This window comes from Chiloscyllium plagiosum, chromosome 7 (genome assembly GCF_004010195.1).
Source record: "Chiloscyllium plagiosum isolate BGI_BamShark_2017 chromosome 7, ASM401019v2, whole genome shotgun sequence".
In the NCBI taxonomy this organism is placed as follows: domain Eukaryota; kingdom Metazoa; phylum Chordata; class Chondrichthyes; order Orectolobiformes; family Hemiscylliidae; genus Chiloscyllium; species Chiloscyllium plagiosum.
The window spans coordinates 26,669,907-26,693,291 of NC_057716.1; the positions used below are offsets into that span (position 1 = coordinate 26,669,907).

The 23,385-nt window shown below is 42.1% G+C and overlaps 1 protein-coding gene across 4 annotated transcripts in view; it reads left to right on the forward strand.

Annotated features, from left to right (window-relative positions):
- Positions 1 to 21,909, forward strand: part of LOC122551426 (partitioning defective 3 homolog B-like) — a 979,113-nt gene extending 957,204 nt beyond the window's left edge. For all 4 annotated transcript variants that reach the window (XM_043693310.1, XM_043693308.1, XM_043693311.1 and 1 more), the window contains one exon: positions 18,186 to 21,909. In XM_043693310.1, the coding sequence (XP_043549245.1) occupies positions 18,186 to 18,582 (397 nt within the window). In that variant the 3' untranslated portion in view covers positions 18,583 to 21,909. The remainder of the gene's footprint in view (positions 1 to 18,185) is intronic.
- The last annotated feature ends 1,476 nt before the right edge of the window (positions 21,910 to 23,385 follow it).

Sequence of the window (23,385 nt, forward strand, 5' to 3'; positions counted from 1 at the left end):
ATGTCGGTGTTCAACGGAAGTGTGAGCGCCCTTGTATGAAAAAACACAAAAAGTTAACATCCAGGTACAGAAAGCAACTAGGAAAGCCAATGAGGGCTAACATTTAAGGAAGTGATGTTTAAGAGCAAAGAATTATTTTGGCAATTACATAGGGCACTGATGAAACCATATGTGCAGCACCCTATTCAATTTTGATCGCCTGTCCTGAGGAAGGATACATATGCCTGAGAGACAATGCAACAAAGGTTCACTTGACTGATTCCAGATATGAGAGAATTATCCGATGAAGACATATTGAGTATTTAAAAACCTATACTCCCTCGAGCTTAGAAGAATGAGGTGTGATCTCTCTGAAACATGTGAACCATTTTTAAGGGTGGCTGACAGGGTAGATGTAAAGAGGATGTTTCTATTGGTTGGGGAGTCTAGAACAAGAGATTGCAGTCTCAGAATAAGGTATCAACCATTTAAGACTGAGATGAAGAAAGGTACCTTCACTCGAAGGGTTGGGAATCTTTGTAATTCTTTTACACCAAGAAAGCTATGGGTGTAGAGACATCAAGAATATTTGAGATGGAGATTTCAAGACCTATGGATGCTGAGACAATTAACAGAGTCTAGGATAACTAGGCATCAAGTGGAAATGCATAGGTGAGGTAGAAGATCAGTCAAGATCTTATTAAATGCTGAACAGGCAAATGTTAGCTCCTGTTTCTCGTGAGTTTATGAATACACATGATTTAAATACAAATTCTATCTTGTGTAGTTAACATCATTAATTCAGTAGCAAGCTCTAAATATAATGAGTTTAAGGATAACATCAATGACTCCATGCAAACTGGCCTCATGTTTCTTCTCAAAAAAAGTCCTGTAACTTGGGAACAAAACAACAAGGGGTTTAATTCATGGGGATTTAACATATATACAAATTGTACATGCAACTACCCAAATGTCTAAACTCTTAAAATTTTAGGTCTGACTAACAAATCTTATGTCCCACTAAGTCTCTGCCATGTCTCCCAACTCTCAAATATGCCGTGCTTCAATTGTGCTTGTTCAGGAGTGTCTCAACTATGTGATCAGATCTTAAGATGTGGTAGGAAACAAACTTACTTTTGTGAAGTTTCTTTAAAACTTGTAGGAAGTTTTAGAAAGCTTGATACCTGCTTGATATTCTTGTATTTATTTGAATAAACATTTATGGCATAAATCAGATTAGAAATGGAAAAGCTTCCATGATTGCAATTCTTAAACACCCTGTACTCAATCAGAACAACTAAATGAGCAGAAACGTAAGTTTCATACTTTGTAAACAATGTTTTTTCACTTTCCTTGGACTCAGAAGATTTCCTCTGATTTACATGCACTTTAATGCTAGCTCATTCTTTTAAGTTAGAAGGATACTGAGACCTAACATGACATCAGCATCAAGATTATTTCTTGGTTTAGCCTCAGGTTCATGACTGAACAGGACACTTGAGACCCAAGAGCAATCATCGCACAGAAAGAATGTTTTGGAATAAGTTTGTTGAGGAAGAGTTGTAAAGACCGTATTTTTTTTTTGTCTGTGTTTTTAAATGTAGACTGACATGGGATAGGAACTGTTTTAAGACTGAGAATTACTGCATACTTTTGCTACCAAGTAATCTCATTGTAAACACTGTCCACACAGCTACCATTTCCATCAATAGCTGAAGTGTAGTTTGCAGATAAACTGGAGTCAAAAGGGCTATGTGCAAATGGAGCTTATTTGATGTTTTTTGGATCAATGACAAAGACCTTCTGCTTGCAAATCATTATGTAATTGGGAGTCAGGTAGCTGCACAGCTTGGTGCTTTGATCAAGATCTAGAGGAGTCATCAGATTTCCACCATCTCAGGATCTGTTTCTGTATCAAAACCTACTTTAAGCCTGGCCAATGAAGGCAAGCATGCCAAATGTCGTCTTAACCACTCTGCCTACCTGCAACTCCACTTTCAAGGAATTATGAGCCTGCATTCCAAGGTCTCTTTGTTTAGCAGTACTGCTCAGGACCTTATTATTAAATGTCTAAGCTGTGCCCTGATGTGCCCTCCTAAAATGCAACACCTCACACTTACCTGGATTAAATTCCAGCTGGCTCTCCTTGGCCCATCAGCCCATCTGATCAATGTTGTAAACTCATGAGAAACAGGAGCTAACATTTGCCTGTTCAGCATTTAATATATCATGACTGATCTTCTACCTCACCTATGCGTTTCCACTTGATGCCTAGTTATCCTAGACTCCCTAATTGTCTCAGCATCCATATATCTGGACACTCAATACCCTAATTTAAAGTAATTAACAGCATATAAATAGCTGGTAGTCCTTGCTGTACCCTACTAATTACAGCTGCCAACCTGAAAATAACCTGTTTATTTCAGATCTATCTTCGCTTCAATAATCAATCCTCAATCCATGCTAATATATTATCAGTAATCCTATGAACCTTTACTTTGCATAACAAGCAGTTGTGTGGCACCTTATCAAATGCCTTTTGAAATTTACTGCATCCATAGGGCGTCCCCTTTCTGCACATATTCCCAAAAAAGCCAAAGATTTGTCAAACACAACTTTCCTTTCATAAAACTATGTCAAATCATGTTGCAATTTTTCAGGTACCCTATTACCATATCCTTTATGATGCATTACATCATTTGGGTAAAATAATCAAAATGCTCAGAATATGAGGTAAGAATTTGAAATGCAGTGAGACCTGCTAATATATTAAAACCGTTGTGGGGCTCTAACTGTTTTTGTCTTTTTATTTATAATGTGTGACATAATACAGTGTCATTCTCTATTTTACACTGTATTAATGCTGCAAATCCCCACACCTTTCAACCTGCCCGTGGTCCCACACTCTCTCTGGAGAGCTGGGGAATGGCTTATATTTTGTTTGCAAATGTCAAATAACAGGCTAGAATATCACATGCCCATAGTTGAAGTGCTACAGTGTCATCATTGGCAAGAGGGTGCAATTACAGCCTGACATGTTTACATAGCCAGTTCCCATTTTGAATGTATCTCTAGGAATTTATAATGAAGATACAAAACTAAGAACCTGACTTTAAAGAGGTGTTTGATCTGTGCTGCAAGCCTGTTCAATTATTCCTCCCTCTTCTGTAACTCAGCTGCAGTTCAGAGCTCCCTGTGTGCATTGTCACAGGAGGTTGACTAAAATAAAGATTGTAAAATATATATTCAGATAAAAAAAATTATATGTTCATATGTGCAACCCAAAGTTAATATTGCTAACAGAGATGTCGCAAGTGGAGAATGTTTAAATATGAAATGGTGAGCAGCAATTACTGGGGGACGGTTAGTCCACAAGGTTGCTATGTGCAAGATTGCCAATGATTGGATTAAATTGCAGCATTATCTGATTTCACAGCTATTGACTGCAGCTAAATAAATTGAAAGAATATTACTAATTCATCTTGGCTTATCCTTTGAAAGGGCCTAGGGCTGCTGCCAATCTTCTACCTTATAATGCACAACATCAGCTTTCTGCCTACACACACGCACACACCAGGACAGCTTCATTGTAAGTCCACTATTCAAGACCTTGTTAACTCTGTACAGTCAAATTTAAAATTCTCACTCGTGTTCAAATTTCATTGTGGCCTTTCATCCTCTATCTCTGTAACATCCTCTAGCCATTCCACAAACTCCTCCAATTCTGGTTTCTTCCATATCCCTAATTTCTGTCTCCCCGCCCTCACCTATCCAAATCTTAAGCTCTGTAAACACCCTTTATAAACTGCCCTGCCACCCTGTCTGCCTCTCTAAGGCAGCCCCTTAATATCTATCTTTTCTGTAGCAGAGCTTTTCAACACATGTCCTGACATGACTGCTCGTGTCCCAGTATTAAAGATTGTCCAGAAGTGCTGCTGACATTAAAGGTGCTTCATGAATGCATGTTCTTGTGTCTCCAGTTATGCTCCAACGTCCTAGATAGATAAACTTTGTTCTGACCCCGACTCCAGGGGTCAGAATCTTCTGACCAGACCAGTGTCTTGTGCATGGCTTGCAAAAGCTCACACTTAGAATGAAGGTCTGCCAGATCTTCAGGCAGTTAGTTTGCTGCTACAGCATGTGAAGCACTGATGTAATGAAACATTGTGTAAGTGGAGGCCTTTTATTTTGTACTTCTAACAGCTGTGGCTTATTATACTTCAATGCAGTGCTGAGGGAATACTGCACTGGCAGTGGCCTTCTTTTAGGTGAGGTGTCAAGCTGAGGTTCCTTCTGCCCCCTCAGGTAGATTGAGAGATCCATGAGCTCCCTTCATGAAGAGTAGGTGAATTCCTTTGTTGGCCCAGTTGATGTTTGAAGCAATATTATGAAGGAGGATCATCTCGTCATTATCACAGGTTGCTACCACAGTTCCTTCTTTACAACAGCAACTATACTTCAGACGTGGAGGAGAAAGTGAGGACTGCAGATGCTGGAGGTCAGAGCTGAAAATGTGTTGCTGGAAAAGCGCAGCAGGTCAGGCAGAATCCAGGGAACAGGAGAATCGACGTTTCGGGCATAAGCCCTTCTTCAGGAATCCTGAAGGAGGGCTTATGCCCGAAACGTCGATTCTCCTTCTCCTTGGATGCTGCCTGACCTGCTGCGCTTTTCCAGCAACACATTTTCAGCTCATACTTCAGACGTGCTCAGATGGCTGCACAAAGCTTTGAGGTGTCAAGAATTGTGCTATGGAAGTGCAAGCCTTTCTTCTTTCTTTCTGTAATCTTGAGAACAAGAATTTTGGTGCCTTTCTTTGAATACTCTTAAAGTGAAGCACTATATTTCGGTATCTGTACCAATAGCTGCTGCTTATACCAGACTTAAACAAACATTATTATTCTATGTACTAAAAGCTAAGTGTTGACACAGTTAACTTGACTGTGATCAATGCCTGTGCTCGAACCTGTGTCTAGGAGTAGGCCACTCGGCCCTTTGAGCATGCTCAACCATTAAATAAGATCAAGGCTGAGCTGATAATGGCCAAAACTTCACTTTCCTGCCTACCCACGAAGTTCTTTGACACCCTTGTTATAGTCAAGAATCTCACCTACCTTTACCTTGAAAGTATTCAATGACCCCAAATCTCCAAACTTTCTTAGACAGTGGGTTCCGAAGTCGCACAGTCCTCTGTGAGAGAAAAGGTTCTTCTCATCTATGATCTGAAAGGGTGACCCTTAATTTTCAAGCAATGCCCCCCTAGTTCTGGATCCAACCTCGAGGGGAAACATTCTTTCTTACATCCACCTTGCTAAGACGATTCAGAATCTTCTACACTCCAATCAAGTTACCCCTCACTCCTTTAAACTTCTGTGGAAACGAGCCCAGTCTTTTCAAACCTTTCCTTGTAAGATGGCCCAATTATTCCAGTTATCCATTTAGTAAAATCCTCTCTAAAGTGAGATTCAAGATGGCGACCATCTGAACAATCTGCTGTGTTGGGCTCTGTGCTATATGCCAGGCAAGGTGGGCTCCTACTCCCCTGCACCCCATTAGCACCCTCCTGAGGAAAGTTTGTAATGTAAAGTAGGTAGAATACCTGGAGCCTTCTTAAATTAAGATTTGACAGATCTGGAGCTGATATGAAAACATCCAAGGGAAAGGCCGCTTAGGCTCTTCCCTAATATGTTGGGCACACCCGCAGCCATTACCTCGACTCCAGTGACGGTGCCCTTACGTTCAGTGGAGCAACAGTATTTACTCCGTGAAAAAATCGAGGGAGCGCTGGAACCAATTGCTGCCATGCTGACAAAGCCTGAGCAGGAGATCCGGGCTTTGGATCAGCGCATGGAAGCGATGGAACATAGGACTACGGCCTCAAAGGCCACGCTGAGAGGTCCAAGGGGCGGGTCCGAACCTTAGAATGGCCCTGCAGGAACAAGTAGACAATCTTGAAAATCGAGGTCACAGAAAAAAATCTGTGGGATCTTGGGCTTACTGGAGAGTGTAGAAGATGAAAACCTCGCTGATTTTCTCGAAGGTGGTTTCTGGAGTTGCTGGGGCTGGGGATCGAGTCAGACCAGGTGAATGTGGAGCGGACCCACTGGATAGTGATGCGTAGGTCTGGGCCAGCCAGGCACCCCCCACCCGGTCCTAGTGCGACTCCAGCATTACAAGGAAAAGCATTTAATTATAGAAACAGCCAGAAGACTGGGAGGAAATCCACAGGCTTTGACTTATAAATAATGTTTTTTCTTGACTTTTCTGGGGCCATAATTAAGAAACGGAAGACCTTTGATGATGTAAAGAAAAAATTAAGAGATTTAAACATTCAATATTCTCTGAGGTACCTGGCAGTACTACGTTTCAGTTATGAGGGAGCTGTCTACATCTTTGACTCGACAGAAAAAGTAAAAGAATTTTTAAACTCGCTGAAATGATAGACTTTGGCCAAGGAGGAAGGAGGAAAAAATGTGTCCGGACAATGGCATAATACAATTTTTTTTTATCTTCTTTCTCTTTATTCTTTTCCGTTTTGGAGTCTCAGGCTTGGTATTGCTTTGGTATAAAATCCAGTATGTTTTATATTATATCTGTTTGGTGGTTATTAATTATTCTATTGTTCTGATTTGCTGGGTAAGGGATGGTTACTCCTTTGGTGTAAAGATGTGTGGGGTTGAGATGTGGAGGGGAAGGGGTGGGTGTCCATTGTTAAGTTGTAGGAGTATAAATAATATGTTTCTTTTCCCATTGCTTGGGTTTGGGGCGCAACCTTAACTGGAAGGTGCTAGGATGGTTGTGAGGTTGGGAGCGAATGCCCCCTGTGGTCAAGGAGGGAGATCTCAAGAGATTTGTGTTTTTTGTGTTTATTTGTTCAAGTTAGGCGTAGAGATTAGTTTTTTAGTTTTACTAGTTTTGGTAATGTTTGTAGGAATAGTCTGGGATTTGATGATGTCTGTTTTTTCCCAACTCATCGCACATTGAATGGGTTTCTTCCTCTCAGGGGACTGTGGGCTGTAGTGTGCTGTCATAGCTCGCGATCTGTTCAGGTGGTGCATCTGGAATATAAAGGGGAGCCATTCCCCTATTAAAAGGAAAAAGGTCATCTTAAATCTTGGGAAGGAAAGGGTTGATATTGCCCTGTTGCAAGAGACACGTTTGACTGATGGGGAACATCTGAAGTTACAGCAGGGGGGCAGATACGATGGGGTGTTCCTTTCCTCCTTTAACCCCCAAAGGCAGAGGGGTGGTCATACTGGTATGAAAGAACCTCCCATTTCAGGTGATAGATCAAATCAAGGATGGATATGGACAGTTCGTCATTCTCAAGGCACTGATACACAGAGAAGGGTATGGCATCCTGAACATTTACTGTCCCCCGGCACATCCTCTCAAATTTTTAGTTGATGCAGTCTCTAAATTAATGGTTCTTGGGGTATGCCATACAATTTTAGGAGGAGACTTTAATTATCTCATGGACCCTGGGGTCAACAGGATGCCAAGGGGGCTGTTGGGTATACCTCGGCAGTCTAGACAGTTAGTGGACTTGTGTGAGTAGTTGGGGCTAATGGATATGTGGAGGTGCCTCCACCCGAATGGGAGGGACTTTACCTTTTACTCCAACCCGCACAAGTGCCACACAAGAATTGATACGTTAGTTGTTCCATTTGTTTGTTTGGACTTGGTGGGCCTGCAGGATTGGGAGTGTAACTATTGCGGACCATGTGATGGTATATTTAGATGTTAAGACCAAACGTAGTGGAATAAGCACATGACACTAGCGCATGGATCCATTTCTGTTGAAGGATGACAACTTTGTACAGTATATCACAAGGGAGTTCAGGGCTTTTTGGGACATCAGTCGGCGTACGGCCAGTCATCCATCCATGCTCTGGGAGACCACCAAAGCATTCTTGATTATTTCATACTCAACAACGAAGAGGAGGCAGAGAGGGGAGCAGCAGCAGATGTTTGAGGCACAGCTGAAGGCAGCCGAATCGGCATATTATACCAGACCATCCTTGGTCAAATTGCAACAGGTCTTGGCTCTCCAGGCTGCTCTGGACTCAGCACTCACACAAGTGGTGAACTGAGGGGTCTCATAGAACATAGAACATTACAGCGCAGTACAGGCCCTTCGGCCCTCAATGTTGCGCCGCCCTGTCATACTAATCTGAAGCCCATCCCACCTACACTATTCTATGTACGTCCATTTGCCTGTCCAATGACTTAAATGCATTTAAACTTGGCTGTTTGAATATGGAGGTAAGCCAGGTAGATACCTGGCTAGGAAGAAAGTGCTTCACAGTCCATTGTGACTATCAAGGAGAGAACTGGCAATGTGACTCGTGCACTGAGGAAGATCACTGCCAGATTCCAGGAGTTCTGTGCAGAGTTATATTGGTCAGAGGGCTGTGGAGATGGAGAAGTGAGAATGGAATCCTTTTTTGAAAACTTGGACCTCCCCAGTATAAACACAGACCAGGCATCACTTTCAAATACACCTCTGACAGTACAGGTGGTAAGGTACCCCGTCCAGATGGATTCCCGAGTGAATTTTACAAGGAGTTCATACACATGTTAGCTGAACCACTGCTGGAGATGTGTAGTCATTCATTGCAGCCAGCACTGCCTTCCGCTCTCTCTTAGGGAGGCCAATATCTCCCTTATTTTAAAGAAAGGGAAAGACTCAAGGATTGCACATCATACAGACCCATCTGTAAAATCCTATCAAAGGTGTTGGCTCTGAGGTTGGAGAAGGTGCTGCCTGTTATTATAAAAGTGGACCAAACAGATTTTATCAAGGGCTGCAGCTCCTTCAACAATATCAGGTGGGTACTGAATATAGTGCAAATATGTCAGCAGAGAATGATTCCAGGTTTGGTGGTCTCCCTGGATACATAAAAGATTTCTGATTGGGTGGAATGGTCGTATCTCTTTGCTGTTGCAGGTGGTTTTGGTCTGGGAGGGGCCTTCGCCAGGTGGGTGGCAAGGTTATGTAAAGACCCCAAGGCGGTGGTTATTACGAATGGGGTTAAATGCAGCAATTTTGGTATGGGGAGGGGCAGCTGACAGGGATATCCCCTGTTGCCGCTGCTGTTTACCTTGGTACTTTAACCACTGACTGAAAGGACCCTGAAATAATGGCACCGAAGGAGGGAGTTGGGGAACACAAAATCAATCTCAGTGCAGACGATGTCTTGTTTTGGCTAACTCTGAAAAGTTCACATCCTGGCTAATACAAAAAATTAAGTTATTCGACAGTTTTTTGGGATACGGAATAAATTTCACAAAATCAGAACTCATGCCCGTGGGGGGAATTGGTGGAAATACTAAAAATGGAGGACGAAATGGAGTTTCCTTTTAGATGGTCACAGAAAGGTCTTCTCTGTCTGGGAATTTTTATTACCCCTTACTTCCAGCAGCTGTACGGAGCTAACTTTGTGCAGCTGTTTCAGAGAATGAAGCAAGACTTTCAGCGATGGGAGGGACTACCCATATCATAGTTAGGCCGTATAGCTTTGATTAAAATGAATGTTCTTCCTTGGTTGTTATATCCAATGAGGATGCTCCCGTTGTTAGTACCCAAACAGGTGATGCGGAGGTTTGTGGAATGGCTTGGATCATTTATTTGGTGCCATAGGTGCTCCCTAATTAAATTTACCAAGTTGCAACTTCCGCAGGATATTTAGGGGGGTGTAGACCTCCCAGATCTGAAGAGATACCAAATAGGTGCCCTGTTGTCATATGTGAGTGAATGGGTGCGTAATGACTCAATGTTGATATGGCTTGATGTAGAAGTCTCGCAGGCGAGATGTCCCCTCATAGACTTACTGTTCATAGATAAGATGAAATCTGTAGTTGAGCACTGTGAGAGTCCAATTATTATAAATACGGGAAAAGCATGGAGAATAATGCGGCAGGGTGAGGGCAATTTGCTTAAGACTTCGCCATTCACCCCTTTAGTGGGAGCCCCAGGATTTAGACTGGAGTCAATGGACTCCAGCTTCACAGCATGGGAATGTGAAGGAGTCTCCTGTCTGGGAGATTTATTTGAGGGAGAGGTCTTGATGTCTTTCAGCCAATTAGGTCAGAAATACGGAATCCCAAATAGGGACCTTTTCCGATATTTCCAGGTTAGGGATTACATATGGAAGAACACCACGCTTTTGACCCAGCCCAACAAGTCGGATATAGAAAGAAGACTGTTCCGATGTGAGGACACTCTCTCAGTTAGTACCATATATCATCTGCAGAGAGGGAATGCCTTGGAGGATATGAAAAAATCCATGAGATTTGGAATCCGGAGTTAGGGGAAGAAATCTAGCTGGAAATGTGAGAGGATATGTAGGGGAATGTAAAGAAAATTTAACTATGCAATAAGGCACAAGCGATGCAACTGAAGATCCTACACAGGGCCCATATGGCGCCAGAGAGGCTGGCAAAGTTTAAGAAAGGATCTTCCCCAAAATGTCCCAAATGTAAAAACAGTATTGGAACCCATTCACATTGCTTTTGGTCCTGTTACAAGATCCGCATTTACTGGGGGGGCCATATTGAAAGAGTTGGAGAGGATCCTGGGAATTGAAGTTAGGGAGGATCTGGGGTCCCTCATTTTTGGGACTACCGAATCTTCCCTCTTTGGGTGAGCACAGGAAGAGGTTATTCAACATTCTTATACTCTGTGCAAGGAAGAACATCCTCATGATTTGGATATCAGAAAAGCCTCCAGGTCTTGCAGGGTGGCACAGACTTGTGATGGAGCACGCCTCTCAAGGTTACCTGACAAGTATGGTGCACCACGGAATGGAGTGATTTTATAAGATACAGTGACCCTTTCTAAATTACATAGATATGGATCTGTCGGTGGTACTGATTAGGGCTTTTATATAGCCATGGGGCTGTATATGGTGGTCTGGGAGGGCAGGGGGGTGGGTGCGGGGAAGGCCTCGTAAATACAGGTATAATAACTGTTGGTTCCGTGGACAGGGGTCTTGGTGGAGGTGTGGCAAGTGGAGTAATGTAATATTGTACAATGTAGTGTAATTTAATTTTAGTGGATTGTAACTTAATTTAATGTTATTTTATTTAATTTGAGTTTCTGCTAATTTGAGTTAAGTAAATATGAGACGACTGGATCTTGAAGAATAGCAGGCAGTTTACTGTCAACATTACTGTAATAAAACTTAATAGTACGATATTATTTCTACTTTTCTGTACTTTTGAACTTTTATACTTTTTTGGGTTTTTTTGTAAAAGAGTGGAAATTTTTTTCAATAAATATATACATAAAAACATCCTCTAAAGTACTCCCAGTGTATAATGAGGAGACAAAAACTACACATGGTGTTCAAGATGTAGTCTCACCCAACACCCTGTGCAGCTAAAGCATTGCGTTCTTATTTTTAGAAAGAATAGCATCCCATTTTCTTTCTTGATTATGTTCTAAATTTGAATATTAACTTTTTGTGAACATGCCCAAGAACGTCTGAATCCCTCTGCACCTTGGAATTCTGCAGTCATTCTCTGTTTTACTAATGCTCTGCCTTTTTTTTGTACTTGCTGCCAAAGTGAACAGCTTCACATTTTCCCACATTATACTCTACCTGCAAGATTTTTCTCCACTCATACAATCTATCTACATCTGCCTCTGCCTCTGACTTCCCCCTCAAAGTCTTCTTCGCAACATACTTTCCTACCTATCTTGGTGTCATCTGCAAATTTAGTTATCATGCCTTTGCTCCCGATTGGTGCAAATTGTAAAAAGTTGAGACTCCAGCACAAACTCCTGTTGGACTTCACTTGTCACTGTCAAATAAATGTTTCGTCAGACGATAGTATTCTTGTTTCACACACAGTGCCATTATTACTTGCAATGTAAGAGACGCAGAGCTGAAAATGTGTGGCTGGAAAAGCGCAGCAGGTCAGGCAGCATCCAGGGAACAGGAGAATCGACGTTTCGGGCATAAGCCCTTCTTCATTCCTGAAGAAGGGCTTATGCCCGAAATGTCGATTCTCCTGTTCCCTGGATGCTGCCTGACCTGCTGCGCTTTTCCAGCAACACATTTTCAGCTCTGATCTCCAGCATCTGCAGACCTCACTTTCTCCATGTAAGAGACTCAACCTTACAAGGGACAAAAGTTGTCCTTGCCCAGAGAGTCTGCCTTTCGATGGTTGCAATCATATTTTTATACACAAATCCACGTCAATCACATATCAGTTTCTTCTTATTGGTCAATTACATATAGATTTTTGAATCTTGGCAACACAATAGACCAATCCTATTCTGCTTTGGTTACGCCCCACTTGAGATGAGGGTTTTTGCCTTAGACTCCCGCCACAGAAGTTAAATGTTGTTCACAGCTTCCTCTTTGCTTAATATGGAGCAAGCTTCAGTTTGCTATGTGTCTAACTGCTCAACTCCTAGCTTTTACATGGAACAATTTGTGGTAAGTGCTGCTCCACACGTATCTGGTTTTGAACCTATCTGTCTTGTTTCAATTGTATTTGTTTTATTTTAACCCCTTCCACATCACATCCTGCCAATCAAAAGGAAATTCAGGAGGAACTTCATGATCCAGAAACTGAAAAGAATGTGGAATTTGCTGCTGCAAGAAGTAATTGATGTGAATAGCGTTGATGTGTTTAGGTGAACCTAAAGAAGTTCACAAGGGGGACAGGCTCAGATGAACAGGAATGGTGGAGGGCTTGCATGGGTCATTAATGCTGACATAGACTAGTTAGACTACATGACCCTATTTCTGTGTTATACAATTGTATTGCATAATTTTGTGTAAGAGGGAATGGATCATAGCAAAGGAACATGCATGTGTGCTATGAGTCATGTAGTGTCATACATTGAGAACTATTTCCCAGCTGGACCGCTAACCAAAGGTACCAGTTGGAAGTAGGGGTACTTCAATGAATTTGTATACTCAAAATCATAGATGTTTGAAGTAAAAAGCGAAATTCATAAGGCAACTGACAGATCACTTTTTGACTAACTCTGCACAGGGTCACATCTGCTCCATCAAATGTAAGTGAATGAATTGAGAAAACAGCATCCTTTGGAGGCATTATAATAATGGATCAATCACCTTGCAGTGTAGAAAGAAGAAACGACAGCCAAGTGGTCAAGTTTCATTTTTATCAAACACTAGCATATCTGATAGATTTCTACAACAGCGTTCACTTTTATATCTTTATACTTACTTTTGTTATTTTATGTTTATCCTATATGTGTAGAATTTATTAATGTCTTGAGATGTCTATATGAATTTGATTGACATTTTTGAAATGGCTGCAGTCAGTGACTCTCTTTTCTTTATGCTATGTTATGTCCTGTATATTATTGAGACCTACGTGCACAGGTGTGTATGTGTGTTTTTGCATTGTCTTGTGTAGCATGCATCCTTATCAGTGTCACACTTGCTTCCTCTAGCACGTCTCCTGTTGCACATTGTTATAACATAATATAACCACAACTCACTAGACAACAACCAGGGACACCTGCTACCATTATATTGCCATTAGAGGTGTACAGCTTTCTTATTACAGTATTACTGATTTATTTCGACCCCACGTAAGTTGACATTCTGCCTTTGTTAACCACACCATAAGAACCTGATCCATTTTACTCTTTACCTTTGCAATCTACACCTCGCTATCCCAACATCAACAAAACAGGATAAGTTAAGAAGCATTTTTCTTCCCGTCTCAGTGCCTTGTATTTGAAGCAGCCCACATATTTTGACATCTTTGGCATTTAATGTTTCAAACAAAAAATAATTTTAAAAAACATGCACAAACCAATAAGTTGCAGTTTACTTTTCTTCCTCCCCAAATTAATGTAGGTGTAGAGTACTTGCTTAAGTAAAAGTGTAGGTTTGTAGAGTCATGCATAAACACGTGTTCCACCACCGTCTTAAATCAGCAATGTCGACAATGTTATGTCAACAACATTTACATGGGCTTGGAGGTGTCGAAAGAAAGGATAGTACTGTACTTCAATTCACACCAAACTCAAGTAGATATATCTGTCAGGACACACGTTGATCATTCTTTATTTTTGTATTTGCGGTAAGATACTTAGAATTCCCAATCATACTTTATCCTTCATTTAACACCAGACAGAAAGGAGGGTAAATAGAAAAATGAACAAGACCGTGCAGCTTTTCTGCAACTTGCAGTATTTCATTCAAAACAGCCTCTTACTTTTGTTCCTTTTAATAATTATTTGGCAGCCATGGAAATTTGTTCATGCTGTAGAAATCCCTTGGGGGGACAAAAAAAAGACAGCATCCAATTAGCAGCAGATTAACCTACTTCATTCTGAAGTTTTTTTTTAACATAAAATTCTTACTTCTGGACAATCAGAAAAGCATGTTGAACGTTGTTGAAATGCCTGCCTGGATCACTTGTCTGATTGTGCATTTAGCAGCTGTAAAGGGAAATGTATGTGGGGGAGTGGGGTTAGTTGGGGGTTGGGTAAGTGGTAGCAGAGCAGGTGACTGTGACCGAAATCCCAAATGGATGTCTAGGAAAGGGCCATCAAGCCTGCCGCACACAACGTCTATCCTGGATGTTCGTGCTTGAACACCTTGTACAATGCCCGCTTTCCCTGACTGTAATTCTGCCCCCACCAAACCCACTTCCCTAACCCCTGCAGGGAAATATAGGGTCGCTGAGGGAATGAATATGTTGGAAAATTCCTCTCACGTGATTGAAAAAGTCCAGGAGATCACATAGACTATCTAAAGAGATGTTATTCAAAATACTAAGTTGGAAACAATGCTGCCACATTGCCTGTTACTTCCCTTGGGTGGGTGAGGGGAGGGTACCACTGACCCAACTTTGTAGCTGATACTGAATTAGGCAGAAGCTATGCAACCAACCACAGGCGAGTAGCCAATCTACTTACTTATTTATCACCCAAGTTAGAGAAGGTTTGAGGACCACACTGGGGTCCTCTCAGACATCAAAGCCCAGCAAGTCACCTAATAAAACTTGCCAGTAGTTTCCCTGGAGGCAGGGAGCCAATTGAAATCTCTTTTACGCCCCAGTCCCCCTGTAGCCACAGGAAGCATTGGGCCGCAGTCGTGTCCTCACATTGATCTGTATGTTGGGTTGTCCCATCCAGACTGATGGCCGGTATCCATGCTTTTGGTTCCTTTTTTTTAAGTAAAGCTGAAACCTGTTCAAAGGACTCTTCTCCCCCCCCCCGCGCCCCACACACTCCCAGAGTGGATGCACACGGCTCTGGCAACAGGACCGCCATCCTTCCTGGGCAGCGAGCCCTCTGACTGGACCCAAAACCTTAGGAGCACCTTGGCTTTATTGGCAAGTTAGGGGATAAGGCTGATACTGACACTGTGGTGTTCACAGCCAGAGGTGATCACCACAACTTGGGATCATTTTCACAATTTCATCCCTCGAGCTGGTAACTGAGGTTCTTACTGCTAATTCACAAACCGATGAATGGTAGGTCAGTACTCCCGTTGTTCTCAAGTGGGACCAAGATGGGGCTGAGCGCGGGCTGGCCTCTCAGGCTTGTGTCTAGAATCATGAGCAAAGAATGTCCATCGATTGAGGTTCTAAAGTTCTGTAGAATCCATGAAGTTGAATCCCTGCAAGTGTGCCATTGTTTTCAGGATGACCCCTGAGTCAACGGGGATAAAGACCAAACTGGTACAATAACAGAAAGTGCTGGAGAAACTTATCAAGTTTAGCAGGACCAAAAGCAGAGAAAAAACCAAAAGAGACAAAAGTAGAGTCCAGTGATTCTTCATCAGAACAATTGTGATTTTATGGAGTGTTATCAAGAAAGAGATATGAAATGGTATTGAAGTCAGATGGTCATGTCTACAATAGCTTTCATTTGTACAGTCTCATATTAACATACCCCTAAGTGTTTAATAAGAACCATTGTCATAGATGAATTGACACCAGGCCATATAAGGAGGTACAGTAGCGCCTCGACATAAGAAACAACCCCGATCACGTACAAATCAGTTTACGAACAGGATTGTACGTAAACTTTTGCTTCAATGTACGTACGAAATTCAAGGTACGAACGCAAAAAGCCCGTGTGCGACCACGTGGTTTCATTGTTCTGCTTTGCTACGCACTTATTGAACACAAAAGCTCACGGGCCCCGCATGAGCTCATTCAGTTCGTCTTTGGCGCGTGCGCTGTGAACAGCCGTCCAAGCTCTCTTGCACTATCTGAACAATGGGAAAAATTGATTCAGTTTGCGAACTTTTCGGTTCGCGAACCGGGTCCCGGAACGGATTAAGTTCGTAAGTCAAGGTGCTACTGTACTAGAAATTTAAACAAAGAAAAATACTCAGGCAGGCATTCCATGTGGAGAGAAAAGAACACAGTTGATATTTCATGCTGATAACTTTTCATCAGGACTGGAGAAAAAGGCAAATGGTTTTAAGCATGTATTGGAGGCAAGGAAAAGTAGGGAGAGTGAGAAAAGAACACAAGGGAAGTCGTGATGAGGTAAAAGGCAGGAAAGGTTAAATGGCAAAAGGACATTGGTTAGGCCACTGTTGAAATATTGCGTGCAATTCTGGGCTCCTTCCTATCAGAAGGATGTTGTGAAACTTGAAAGGGTTCAGAAAAGATTCACGAGGATGTTGCCAGGGTTGGAGGGTTTGAGCTATAGGGAGAGGCTGAATAGGCTGGGGCTGATTTCCCTGAAGCGTTGGAGGCTGAGGGGTGACCTTACAGAGGTTTATAAAATCATGAGGGGAATGGATAGAATAAATAGACAAAGTCTTTTCGCTGGGGTGGGGGAGTCCAGACCAGCGGGTGTAGCTTTAGGGTGAGAGCGGAAAGATATGAAAGAGACCTAAGGGGCAACCTTTTGACACAGAGGGTGGTAAGTATATGGAATGAGCTGCCAGAGGAAGTGGTGGAGGCTAGTACAATTGCAACATTTAAAAGGCATCTGGATGGGTATATGAATTGGAAGGGTTTGGAGGGATATGGGCCATATGCTGGCAAGTGGGACTAGATTAGGTTGAGTTATCTGGTTGGCATGGACGAGTTGGACAGAGATGTCTGTTTCCGTGCTTTACATCTCTATGACACTATGAATGATGGGAAGCAAAAGGGGATGGTAATGGGACAAGTAACTAAACAGTGACCCTGACAGAGGCATGAATCATTGAATCCCTATGGTGTGTACGCAGCTCATTCTGCCTATCAAGTTCACACTGACGCTTCGAGGGCATCCCACCCTGCCTACCCTATTCCTGTAACCCTGCATTTCCCATGGCTAACCTATCTAGCCTGCACATCCCTGGACACTACGGGCAATTCACCATGGCCAGTCCACCTAACCTGCACATCTTTGGACCTTGGGAGGAAACCAGAGCACCTGGAGATACCACACAGAGACATGGGGAAAAAGTGCAAACTCCACACAGACAGTTTCCCGAGGGTTGAAAATGAATCGAACCCAGGTCCCTGGCATCGTGAGGCAGCAGTGCTAGCCACTGACCAACTGTACTGCCCTGGCATTGGTATTAGCAGGGTCAACACTGCTGTCTGAAAACAATGGGAGCTGTAGTTAAGATCTGAAATCGTTGAGCTGAAATGTTTTATCTTGAAGTGTATCAACATACAGTTCCACAAGTTAGCGTTGAGCTTCATTGGAGCATTGCAGGTTTCCAGTACAGACAGGTCAGAATGTGAACCCAATGGGAGAGACCAAAAACATGGTCAGAGTAGTTATTTTCAAGGAGCATTTTAAAGGAGGGCAGAGAGGTGTGTATGCTCAGGAAGGGATATCCAGACTCTGGAGACTCATACGGGTGAAAGTACAAACACCAAAAACGGAGCAAAGAAAGTTTGGGATGTTCCAGAGGCCAGAGTAAGTTTAGACAAGACTTAAAGGCTTGGATGAGAACATGCAAGTAAGACTGAGTATTTATCACCTGTAAGCATTCCAGGTGAATATAATGTGTACAACATTCACCCTCCCTCGTAAGCTGCAAAATAATTTCATGTGAATTGTTCTGGCAAGTGCAGTCCCATTTAAGTTGATGTAGTTTCTTTAGCAATATGTGTCAAAACCAAGCCAGTCACTCATAAAGGTATAATATCCAGGTGTATTTGACAGATGCATTAACCAACTATCTCATGCACTTTCACAATATGCAACCCTCATTAAATCAATGCTTTTTGTTTTGTTCTAGGCATGTTCCTGGAGAGCCGGATGATTATCATCTTCGAGGCCCCTATGGTGATCGAGAGCCACACAGGTACCTGGGAGCCCAGCATCACGCTGCAGGATATCGACATCTAGGGAATTATCCCCGGAACGCTGCCGACAGCCGGTTGGACCCCAGGATCCCAGACTACTTGAGCAGTGCCAGACTACGGGAGGCTGTGTACAATCTCCCAACCCAGTACAAGGGACCCCACAGGCATGATGTGCCTCCATCCCCGACGCAAACTTTTAAAATGCCTCGCCATCATGACCAGGGCAAGACAACATACAGGGAGAGCAGCCCAGACGGATACAGGTACCCCTATGAGGATGGCCGGTATCAAGATCCCAGGCAAAAGAATGGCATGACAGCAGCTGTCTAGCCAAGAGTTGGTACAAGGACATTGTGTAACAGCACAAAGGGAGTACATGAACAGATGTGGTATTCCACTACTGGTCTTCAACCCTATCTTGCAGAGGAGATAAATCTGCTTTACTGTATTCTCCACCTGAATTCAACTAAGTTTTATTCTGATATGATTTATGAAAGAATGGCCCTTCCCTCCAGTCAGATCATTCTGATCGTTTTGCATCGCTTGATGAATAGTTATGTGTTGGTAATCAAGTTTGCTGATAGATCATTCAGCTGCCTTTATTGTGATCAGGTTTACAGATAACGCCCACAAGAAAAGTTGACTGAGCCTGCACTGAGGGAACATTTTCCCCAGTAAGGAGCCACAGATCTTTTCCTGGTAAACCTGCAGTAAAGATAACATTACTTGTTAATCCTCTTTGCGAATTTTATCATGTAGTCAGAACAGTGACTCGACAAGGGAATTGAAGTCCCAAGTATTAAATTTAATAAAGCACAACTTTATAAAGGAATAAAATATTCCAGGGTAGGAATTTAATTGCAAGCTTCACATGCATTTATAAACCAGCAAAGGGGTATAATCGGAACCCTTGATTCAGTCATCAGCAATGCATCCATTCCTACCTATTCTCCATGTAATTGTGTTGTGAATGTTTATACATGGTAGTGAAGCTCTGAGTGCCAAATTGAGGCTGACAAGACCTACAGAATGAAGAAGAACTTTCCAGAACCATCATGGTACAGGCTCTACCACCATGATGATTATCTTACCTCTGTTTCCTAAGGTATAAGCCAGCACAAACCATGACAAATGCACTTAGCATTAATGAGCAGCGTAGTCAGTGCGATGATTGGGAAATGCTTATTGTTAATCCAGCTATATTACAGCAGCACGTACCATTATAGTATAATTTCACAAGAAAGCAGTTTCCATTCATTGGTAACACCATGAGTTTAAAGTCCTTCTTGTGTCTCTTCCTCATGACATCATTCCCCATTCTATTCAGCCTCAGCTGTTCTATTATCTCTCCGTGGACTAGCAATAATTTCCCTTTTAATATGTCAAAACTCTTCCAATATCTGGTTATTAGCAAGATATAATTTGTGATTTCAGATCAAGAAGCTAGTCTCCAAGCTTGCTCTCGACTTGCTAAGCAATGTCATTTAGCGTGTTTCAGAGAATTATCAGCCTCCTGTCACCATCTAATGATGTCATACAGCTGGCTTAAAATATATAAGAAGACTATAAATGTCAGTTTAAGAGGGCTTTTGTAATTAAATTTAATTAAAAATGGGTTTTCATCAGTAATTAAATAGAAAATGTGTTTCCCTGTCTTAATAAGCATTCTGTGCTCTCGAGAGAAAGTAAATGAACTCCCAGATCTCCATGTAATTTCAGTTGGTGTCAAGTTGGGTAACATTAAGATCTGGTGGCATCATTGTTTAATGGCTTAAGTGAGCTTTATGCAGTGTTACTGAGACTTACTGGTGGGATCTTCTGAATTTGTATGGGCCGAGTAAGCTGACCTCAGTTTGAGTTGTTCCAGATTATGTCTGGACATGTGGGATTGGGAGTGATGAGGGGGCTAAACAGGGATCAGCCAAACATCCTGCTACTTGGAGGTTACCCAGCTGTCCTCTGCTCCCTTTCACTCTCTCAGCCCAGTGCCATGATTGATTTGGGTAGAACAGATTTGATTAAGGCTCTCCCTCCCTATACCAATCATCCCTCCCCTGGCCCCATGGTCAATAGTGCTCCATCATTCACAGTATAGCCACTGAGGCAGGGTGAAAGGTGCCTGTGGCAAACTTACCAGGCAGAAAAACGGAAGGAGGAGAATGCTCTCCAACCTACTCCTTCTGCAGTTGATGACTGCTGTCAGTAATTTTCAAAGAATCCACTTGAGAATTTATTCCCACTGGCCCATTGCACAGGTTTCCATGACAGTTTTACAAGCCTTTGAATCTTACACCAATGGAACAATTTACGCCATGAGAAGCTTTCACTGTATGATTGGATATTGTTTTATGATGAGCCAGGCAGCCCTGATTAACTAGGAGTCCATTGCTCATGGTTACAAAATTCTGCAATGTCAGTGAGGTGATTTTCCACAGTGAGATCATGAGTTAAACTGCATCAAAAGAGAGAGAAGGTTGTAATCAGTGTGGCTACTTTGAATGGAGTTCACATATGTACATTAGCTTGTGACATTGTCGTATTTAGGAGTAAGCCTCTCAAGCTTGTTTCACCAGTGTTAATGGCCATGAACTTTATTCAACATCACTTTACCCATGTTTACTACAGCTGTCTTATCTTAATCTTAAATGTTGACATCAATCTCCCCTTTAGTCACTGAATACAGCTTTAAAAAAAAATCCAAATGCAGGGGACAAAGACTGAACCCCAGTGCCTCATGTGTCGAAAGCACATACCCGACCATTTTGGGTATCCATATCCTCACGTTTGGTGACCCAAGGCTATGAGACCTGAACTGAAGGACAAGCTGAAACCTTGGTTACATTGCCAGATGCAAGTGATGCCACGTGCAGCTGCTCACTTTTCCCTTTCTAAGCCACTAGTATTTTTGAAGCTCTGCAGGTTTTGGCCGTGACTTTGTTGCCTGTGTGACAACTTGGTGCTGGAACACCCAGTTGAAGCATCTGGCCAAGTTCTCCTCAGTTGAGTATTCAAAATTGAAGTGCTGAAGATAATTGCAGAGAATAACGGACAGTCAAGAGCAACCAATAGGCTGTACACTTTATCAAGGGGTTAAAATGTGTTCTGCATTGAAGGATTGACTTTTTTACAGTGTTTACCAGTAATTGTTGAATCTATGTACACAGAAGTTTTGAACGAAGGGTTCTGCCCAGAATATCAACCTAATCTTTCTTCCTACAGATGTTGAGTGCCTGCCATTTTTGTTAAAGTTAAGGTGAAGAACGATGGATAAGCCTGAGTAATTGCAAATCTAACAGTTTCATTTGATAGTTTAATAAATGTATATAATCTGAGATACCTCTCAGTGTAACCATTGCTAATCATTTTTATATCACTTCTGGATATCCATTGTTTGTCATTTTATTAAAGGATTGGAAACAGCTACTGAACCATGATAATGGTGCCTGAGCACCTACTGAAATTCTGTACTGGAACTTGCAGATAACAATTAAAATGTTAACAACAACAGTAAGAAGTACTGGAGTGTTTCAGCAACAGAACCAGAGATGGAATGGGATGACAGATCATCTTCCTTTAGCCAGAATTGACTTTGAGACTATTTCTCCAAGCTTTTGTGTGCTTCTACTTCCTCTTTTATAAACATTTATTATCAATTAACAGACTGGGTTATTTGTTCCACACACATGCTCACATGTAATTACTTTCACATGGACCATGTACAGTTCATTCTGTTTGGGTACTATGCGGTTAATCTCCATAAATTCTCATGGATATGCCAGGCAATGACATCTTTCAGATGCAGCGTTCCTTAACTGGCCTTTCACAGAGCTAGGTTCACAAACATTGCCTCTGTACCACCAACAGTCTGCCAATTAAAAATATAATTTCTTTCTAAAAGTTTTCTTTTATTAATGTCAAGCAGAGTCGCATCCCTGCCAGCCCAGCAGGACACCCACTTAACTGCAGACAGCTCAGCAGACTGTAAATAATACATTTCTTCCAATCACACCTCTCTGGTCTGACCCCAAGTCCCAGGAGGTGTTTTGAGACGGTGACACACGTGATTGGTTCCCGATCTTGCCTGTCTGTCCAATTGCACTGGAAGATGACAGGTGAGAAGCCTTCGGGAGCGACTTTATATTTTAAAGAACACATAGATGGGAAAAGGGGTAGGTGAAGCAGCAGGTAAAATCCTTTGCTAAATCTGCATTTACTACCCGGGCACTTGTTTAGCTGCAACAGAATCCCCATCAACCTCATCCCCAATCTCCTGACCCACCAAGAACATAGAGTGATTGCCACTCACATGAGTTAATCTTTCTGATGAGGCATTAAACCAAAGTCTTTCAAGTGGATGGAGAAGTTCCAATGACACTAGTTTGAAAAAGAGCAGGGGAGTTCTCAGCAGAGTTCATGCCAATATTTATTTTGCCATCAACATGACAAAAAAAATTAAACCTTCTGGTTATTCTCATATTGGTACTTGAGAGAGCTTTCTCTATACAAATTGGCTGTTGCATTTCTGGCATTGCTAAAGAATATATTTAAAAGTGCTTCATGGTTTCTGATGTAATTTGGAATGTCTTGAAGTCAGGAATGATGCTGCAGAAATGCAACTCTATTGTTCTTTTCCATATACTCCACTACACATGTCAATAGAATATGATTTTAATCTTTTCTCAGCATAGCTGTGCTTGGTGTAGTCAAAGGTTGTCAAGTTAACTTTGTGAACCAGTCACGTACGCATTGATTTTGTTCTTTATTCTTCTGATTTCAGCAAGTAGAGAAGATAATTTTCTTCACTTATTTAAATGATAGACGTATTGTTGGCCATTCCTACTTTCCCTTGAGAAGGTGGTAGTGAGCTGCCAGGTTGCATGGGGTAGGGAGAGAATTAAGTACACCCACAAAGCTGTTAAAGGGGTTGGAGGGAGAATTAGATACACCCAAAAAGCTGTTCCAAAGAGAGTTCCAGAATATTTGACCCAATGATAATAGGGACAGTGATATATTTCCAAGTCAGGATGCTGCGTGGCTTGAAGGGGAATTTGCAGGTGGTGGTTTCCACATGGTTTTTATGTGGTTCAACATCCCAAAAGGCTTCATAGGAGCACACCAGGAAAAATAATCAAC